The sequence below is a fragment of the Malania oleifera genome, chromosome 11, assembly GCF_029873635.1.
Source record: "Malania oleifera isolate guangnan ecotype guangnan chromosome 11, ASM2987363v1, whole genome shotgun sequence".
Classification (NCBI taxonomy): domain Eukaryota; kingdom Viridiplantae; phylum Streptophyta; class Magnoliopsida; order Santalales; family Ximeniaceae; genus Malania; species Malania oleifera.
Genome location: NC_080427.1, coordinates 64,046,743 through 64,055,127, shown reverse-complemented (window position 1 = coordinate 64,055,127; position 8,385 = coordinate 64,046,743). Strand labels below are relative to the sequence as shown.

The 8,385-nt window shown below is 37.9% G+C and overlaps 1 protein-coding gene across 1 annotated transcript; it reads right to left on the bottom strand.

The window, feature by feature from the left end:
* Positions 1-3,706: 3,706 nt before the first annotated feature.
* LOC131168647 (AAA-ATPase ASD, mitochondrial-like) lies at positions 3,707-5,833 on the bottom strand. The gene has a single exon (XM_058128248.1). The coding sequence runs from the start codon at positions 5,612-5,614 to the stop codon at positions 4,142-4,144; it is 1,473 nt and encodes a 490-aa protein (XP_057984231.1). The 5' UTR covers positions 5,615-5,833; the 3' UTR covers positions 3,707-4,141.
* Positions 5,834-8,385: the final 2,552 nt, after the last annotated feature.

Here is an 8,385-nt window from a genome sequence, read left to right as displayed (position 1 = left end):
TTAAATAAATTGTACTCGAAGATATATCAATATTTGCATATTGATCTAGATCAATATGCATTGGGGGTGATTGCAAGATACCCTATGCGAGAGTATAATGATACAGTTCTCTATGAAGTTGTTCTCGTAACTGATAATTACCGTCTATGCATTGTGTTGGATGCACACTGCGTAGATACGATGTTCTCATTATGGAATTTAAAAAGTTGTTTCTTGTTTATTTCATGTTGAAATTTATAAATATATATATATATATATATATATATATATATATATATTTGCACCATCATATGTTCTATGATGCCTACTTATATTTATCTTAAGTTACCAATCCTTACATTGTGATGCAATTCAAATGTACTTATGGTTTGAAGTTATCTGTATAAATGGACTTTTATGAACTCTTGTTTATAAGATATTTTTGCACTTTCACGTATAAAATATGTATGCCAGAGATGTGAAATGTACACAAAAAGTGAGGGAGAGAACATGACTAACCCAAGACCTTAGATCTTCGAATAAAATTTGGTGTCTACAATATATATGTGCATTCTCATAAAAAAATAAATTTTTTAAATTTGACTATTGCAATGAATAGCATTTAATCCGTTTATATTGTTTTAAGAAGCATTATAAGTAAAGAAAAAAAAACCTAAAGCATGGTAATTGTTAAAGAAGAAGAAACTAAACAATTTCATGCATATGATTTTTGTTTAGTTCTATATGCTTGGACATTAAATTACATTAACAATTCATTCATTCAATTAGATGGAAAAATATTTTATAATTTTTTTAAAATTATAAATTAAAAAACATTTTGATTTATTAATTTCAAATTAAAATACTTTGTTTTTTTAATTGGGTATAATGCATTTTTAATTTAATACATATATATATATATATATATATATATATATATGTCTGGTAAATCTCGCAAGACAAACATGCGAGATTTAATTGACAGGGTTGTCCAGGTTTCTGACGCGTGTTTAAATCTTGTAAGTCCAACCTGTGAAATTTAATTGACAGGATTGCCCAGTTTCTGACGCATGTTTAAATCTCATGGGACAAAATTGCGAGATTTGCTTGATCAGAGCTTCTAAGTTTGTGACGCGTGTTAAATCTCGCAACTTGGTGTTGTGAGATTTGTTTAAATCTCACAGCACCAAGCTGTGAGATTACGTAAGTATTAAATTGAGAAATTTTTTTCCAAAATAGAGTATTATTTAATATTTTATTTTAAATTAATAATAAAACGAGAAAAAAACTCTGGAAAAATGGATTAACGTGTTAGGTTTGGATGGATCATAGATGGATAGGAGTTAAACAGATTTGAATTCAGATTGACCCGTTTAATAACGGATGACTAATATTTAAATCCATACCTATCTGTTTAATAAATGAATCATAAACGGGTAAATCGATTAAAAAATTATTTATTTAGAACTTTTTTAAACAAATCATATAAAATGACTTTTTTTTTTTTTTAAGCACTCCTTCAGGCTTCAACCTTTCAGACGAACAAGGGGACCTCTACGAGTTTGCTTCTTTGAAGACCGAAAGGCGAGAGAGATTCAAGGACTCAGCAGTCAGGCCGATCGCACTTCAGCTGAGACTCAAGCTAGAGGCCAATCTTCGTCTTTGTCTTTGCCTTCAATCCTTCGAACCTTCGCCTTTGAATACCGAGAGAGAATTAGGGATTCAGGCCGATCTCACTTCACCCGAGAGGCCGATCAGCAATTGCACTTCGGCCGAGACTCAAGAGGCCAATTCCACTTCAGAGAGTCTTCGACAATTCAACTCTTTGTCTTCATCTTCATCTTTGGGGAAACAGGTGTAAGGGTTTGGGTTGTTTGAGCCTTAATTGGCTGAGGTTTAGGGAAATGGGGATTTAGGGAAAGAGGAGGCCAAGACTCCAAGAGGGTTTGGTCTTGGGTGTTTGTGGTCGTGGCTGTGGCCATGGGGGTACTGCCGTCTGCCGCTACGAGCCTACGTTGGGCGTATGGGCAATAGAGATAGGGACAAGAAGGTAGATTTATGTTTTGTTTAATTATTTTTTATATATAGTAATATAAAAGGGTTATCTGTCAGGTGTCTTGATCCGAACTCGCCCAACTTGTTTAATAAACGGATTGGGTTTAAGTTGATCCATTTATAAACGGGTTAACTGGTATTAAATCTAAATCTAGCTTAAATGGACGAATCATGGTCATTCATTAAATTTTGATTCATTTTTCCACCACTATTATTTATTTATTTCTTAGTGAAAGGTGGAAGACCCTATGAGTTCTTTTCATCCAAATCACTCCACATCACTCGTGGTTGTGTTTTTTTGTTTTACTTTCAAATTGTTTTTGTACGTTTTGGGAAGGTATCACTCTCACGTGACTATAGTCTTTGGCAAATAGAACAGTGCTTGGAGTTGGGACCGCGGGCACATTAACAATTATTGTCATTTTCATATTTCTAGCAAGCTGTTGCCCCCACGTTACATATTTTCGCCCAGAGTCAAGGCATCCCATGCATGCAAGCACTGCACCGCCACAGCCACTGCCACCCCCCATGGCCCACCACCATCCATTTATTTAACCCTTAGCCACTTTTAGTATTATTAATAATTATATTTTAGCGGAAGCCTATAGGCTATAGCCGCCCCCGTACTATCATTCGTCCACAACTCCACATATATTGCATCAAGTAACCCGAGGGAGCCGGCCCCTCCACGTGGAGCTGCGCACATCCACAATTAAGGAAAAAAAAAAAAAAAAGATAGAGCAATGATGATGATTACTAGAGCAATGATGATGATTACCAGATAAACTATGATAATTTATTATTGTATTAATAAACTAGATGGCCATAACAAGAGACAGCAACACAGGATAAATTGATCCAAAAATTGAATATTTATAGTAAAGAAGCGAGCGATGGACACATTTTGTGATGAACAAAACGAGTATCTAACTAGAGTTCAATATTATAATAGTCTTATATAATTCATTCATTTTTTAGGAAATATTATCTGTAAGTCGGAGGTGACAGTTTTTTAGGACATTTCTAGAGCAATTTGCTGCTTGTGGTCGCGTATTCATCGACGAACGGTGTCTTTTTTTAGGTTGTCGAAAACTTGATCGATTTTTTTTCAATGCTCTCTAGGGAGGAGTTTTTGATATATATTTTTTTTTAAATTTGTTATCGTAAAAGTAAATGTATTTATCAAAGTATATGTTTACGATTACATTGGGCATTTCTAGGCATAGCGGACACATTTGCTCCATCACTAATGCATGACATTACATTAAAAGATAAAATCCAAAGTTTAAAACATTAATTCATAGAAGAAGATCTTAATAAAGTATTAATGAATGACCTTCCTAGAGTTTAAGTTTATGGGAGAAACTTAATATTGAGGGTTCCTGAAGGAATATTTGGCCTTTCTTTTTCTAATATCTGCTACGTGTCAAATATTTATTGGGAGTCACAGCTCCAAGTGGAGGGCCGGTTCCCCTTATAATTTCCCCAAGTAACCAAGTCAATTCAACCCACTCACCCTTTTGCCACCAACCCTCTGTCTCTCTCTGTCCTTTCTTTCTTTTTCTTTCCATTTATTTACTTTAAGCGCCTGGCTGCAAAGGGAAGCATATATTAATTACTAATTAGTCAAATATGCTCACCAACAAAAACACAGGTCCTACATTTAATTGCCGCTGCAAGCTTCACCATTAGCTATTGTTTCTCCCCATTGACCTGTTTGCTTTGCCCAACTTCAACCCACCATAATGCATACACAAAATGACCATAAACAGAAATTCAATAAGCAAAAAAGACACAATCCATCCCTACCAATCACATATTTTTTTTTTTTTTGAAAAGGTATCTCAACAAATCTCATTTACTAAGTCTTAATTTCATTTCTTCCCAAACCCTCCTCCACCTGCAAATCTCATTAATCACTGAAAAATGACTAAGGACTCCAAAGAGTTTCATTGAATCATATCACCATTCATCACTAGACGTAAACTTTTCGTGACGGCTAATTAACCCCTTACATTTACTAATTTACTGACTCACTAACATTAATTTATTTAATTATCCTGTACTTCCACCACCCTTCTCCCGGCCCCTTCGCAGACACTTTTCTTCAATTCGCTTTCTCTTCTCTTTCTTCTCTAATAATTTCTGCAGCCTCTCTCTTCCTTTTCCCTGCTTCGTCTGCCTTTCTCTTCTTTTCCAGCGCCTCAACCAGTCTCTCCAAGCAACTCCTCGCGTCTTCCTCCGGCGATTTCGGCATCAAATTCTCCGCCACGTCGGCGGGCGTCATCTCCGTTTCGCCCAACAGCCTCCGAATCTCCCCAAACAACTCGTGCCCATCCACGTCCAAGTAATTCTTAGCCAGAACCATAAAAGCCTCAAAACCACAATACGACAATTCGATGTGCTTGTCCATCCTCCCTCTCCGAATCAGCGCCGGGTCAAGCTTCTTCAAATCGTTGGTCGTAAAAACTATAATCCTCTCTCCGCCGCACCCCGACCACAGCCCGTCGATGAAGTTCAAAAGCCCAGACAATGTCACCTTACTGTCTTTCTCACTTTCGGTCTCTTTACCCAGCAATTTACTCATCGGATCCTTCCCTCCCTCGTCCTTCTCCTCCTTCTTCTTCTTCTTCTTCTTCCTCTGCCCCGTCAGATCCAGCGAACAGTCAATATCTTCAATCACTATAATGGACTTGCTCGACGTCTCTATCAAGAGCTTCTTCAGTTCGGTATTGTCCGAAACCGCCGTCAACTCCAAATCGTAAATGTTGTAGCCGAGGAGATTCGCCATGGCCGCAATCATCGTCGATTTTCCGGTACCAGGCGGTCCGTAAAGCAAGTACCCCCGTTTCCAAGCCTTCCCAATTTTCGCATAGTAGTCCTTAGCCTTGCTGTAATTGATTAAATCTTTTATAATTTCTTCCTTCTTCTTCGGCTCCATCGCAAGCGTATCAAACGTCGCCGGGTGCTCGAACACGACATGGCTCCAGGGGTTCCGCTTGTACCCGCCGTCGCCGTCGCTGTTCGTGTACAGCTTACGCTGCCGGTTCTTAACCGCGATGGCCTTTCCCTCCTCGAGAACGTGCTTAAGGTATTTGCCGACGACGAGATCGCGGTGGCGTCGGTGGAAGGCGAGCTTGTAGTACCTCTTTTCGTTGGAGTTGGAGTAGAAGGAGATGGTCTGCGCGGGAGGGGGTTTTTTGGAGGACGTCCACCAGAGTCGGGCGCCATGGAAATCGTCGGTGACCTCCTCGTAGTCGGCGATGGCGAAGGTGACGGAGGAGGAGTCTTTAGCGACGTCGGCCCGGAGGCGCTTGGCTTCGGCGGCGGAGTTGGCGCCGAGATAGATCTCGATGGCGGTGTAGGCTTGGCTGCGGCGGAGACCGTTGCCGTTGAACTCGTGGAAGAAGATGTAGATGTAAGGGGAGGCGAAACTGGCGAGATTGCCGCCGAATCTCTCGAGCCAATCGCGGAGATAGTGAGGGAAGAATCGCTGGAAGATTGCACAGAGGCACATAATGCTGGCGAGTCTTGACCCCAGCTGGGTCCACATCTCTCCCATGGTTGCCGTTGTTTTCATTGAAGCTTGGTGGATATGTTAGAAGCCCAAAAATGAAAGAAAGATACGTGAAAGAAGAAGAAGAAAAAGAAGAAGGAAAGAAGACAGTGGGTTCTAATTTGTATTGCTTGCTTGCTTGCTTGCGGGAGAAGACAAGAAAAAGAAGAAAGAAAGAAGACAGTGGGTTCTAATTTGTATTGCTTGCTTGCTTGCGGGAGAAGACATGAGTATGGAGTGCAGTTCCGATTGTCCAGTGTCTCCAGTTACCCCATGGGGGTCAGATTGTAAGGAGAAATTCACATCACTATTCACTACAAACTAATTAAATAAAATAGTGACTACTACTGTTAAATACAAAGTATAGTTAGTTTCGAAATCAAATTATAAAAAGACCCCATCAAGTCTCCATTCATTAGTGCACTGAGATGGTGGCAATGGTGGCGGTGGCATCTGCACTAGTTTAGTTGGCTTTTGCAGCTACACGACAACCTTCTCTGCCTGGTGGCTCACAAGGAGAACGCATTATCATGAAAACTGGAATTTTATACCCAACATAACACTAGAATTTTTGGGGTGTCAAAACGGTTCAAGCTATAATTTAGATTTAAATTTAATATAAATTTAATATAAATTGACTCATTTATAAATAGATTAAATCGGACCTAACCTATTTCTTAAACGGATTAGGCGAGTTCAGATCAGATGACCCGCCGAATGATCCGTTTAAAAATAAAGTGGTGTGTCTTTTTTTTTAAATATTATTTTATATAAAATGTTTAAAAATTCTTAAAATAAATAAATAAATTATATTTTTTAAACGGGCGATCCGTTTATTGAATGAATGAGTGTGGGTTTACATACTAGTCACCTGTTAATAAACTAGTCAATCCAAATATTTCATCAATGATGATCAAAATTGGTTATATCATATGTTTTGCACGTCAATATTTTTATTGTAATTCGCATTGCACTTTCTTACTTTGTTTTCTTACAATTAGATAAACTAATACTACAATATCAGACAAAGAACCCAATTCATAGACTTATAAATCGATTGGAAGATATCTTAATAAACAACTGATATATTCCAAATATATCACTTATCATAAGTATAGAGGAAACTAGAACCCAATATTAATGAGGGCAGTTACCACCCAAGTCAACTACTCGACTAGAGCAACAGACGTCAACGCCATGATGACTAGAGCAATCTACGCTAATGTTGTAATAACCGAAGCGATTCACACTCACACCATAATTCGCTAATAAATGACATATCACCCTTGGGTCAAACTCCATCACTATAAATGAAGATTCAGAAAAGAGGTTAAAGTATCTCATTCTAAACTCTACTTTACTGTTGTATAAAAAACCTCTCAAGTCAATCCTTGACTTAGGCATCGGAGAGATCCCCCAAAATACACCCCGAGTCCTTTAAGTCTTACTTATTTATCTTTTTTCAAGTGGTCGTGATCAGGGATCGTAAAAGTCATTCAATTTTTGGCTGCAATAGTTGGCGCCGTCTGTGGGAACTTCTTGAGAGGTTTTCTCTTTCAATCCTTGATCATGACTACATGAAATAATTCAAAGTCGATGCATTGGCTCGATTGAGATCGTCCGAAACGCCACCATCCGACACCTAGACATACTCGACGTCGTTCGATCTGTCGCCGATCGGGACCCTACCCAGCGCAAGCTCTTCATTTGCAGCCTCGGATAGGAAAATTAAAGTGTATGAGTTTGTCATATTCAAGCACGTCGATGGCGCCTTGCTCACGTTGAAGAAGTCAAGTAAGAAAATTGATGGATGAATAATCGACACCCACCTTGCGGTATTGGAAAATTTCGGGTCTAATGTGAATCCAACTACAATTGATGTTTCAATGTGCAAGATTTATGTAGCCAATGTGCCTGATTCTTAAGGTATGGTTTTTCTCCATCATACAATAATAGTTCCAAAAAAAAAAAAGGATGCCACAGTTTCAGTGTTTGAAAAGCCCCACCTTGATGGCTAATAATAATTAATAGGATGTTCTACAAGCTATTTAATTGATTGAACAAAGGTCAAGTTTAAGTAGCAAGAAAGAAAACAACCACACCCAATCAAGATTACATCCAACCAAGTAACTACACAAATCCAAAAAGGTGCGCATCTGCACAAATCCAATCTGATTTTGGTTCTCAAGACTCATCATGGCCAACAACTTCAATAAAAAAAAAAATTGTTGACAGGAGTAATAATGACCCATACACTCTAGCAAAGCAATGCTCACACAGTGAGAAGCTTCAAGATAAATTTGAAATCCAAATTTGAAATCAAAATGGTTGGAAGAACTGTTGACACAAATGAACTGTAACACCCCGACCCCGAAGGGTCTGGGATATTAACTTTTTACTATTGATTTACAGCGGAAGCAAATAAACTCAATTTTTATTAAATCAGAGTGCTAATTATCCATATTACAATCATTTATTTCAAAAGAAGAAAAATTACACAAACATAAATATCTGAAACCATACTAATATTTCTAATCAATCTTTATTTTTCTAATCCCCACCCGCATGCTTGCTAAGTCTGATTTCCGACATGTTTTTTAGAGTTATTTGAAATAAAATATGATTGGGGTGAGACGACGCTCAGTAAGTAAATAAGATTATTATTAGTGTGTGACCAAAATGAGCTTTTAAAGAATTTCGTAAAACAATATTTAATACTATAACTTCAAGACTGCTTTTAGAATAAATATAAATTTAAAAATTTCTGCATAAAACTTTTCTCATCAATTTCAACA

Bases quoted from the DNA above. Each gene is read 5' to 3' on its own strand.
- LOC131168647 (XM_058128248.1), bottom strand. From the start codon at position 5,614: ATGAAAACAACGGCAACCATGGGAGAGATGTGGACCCAGCTGGGGTCA.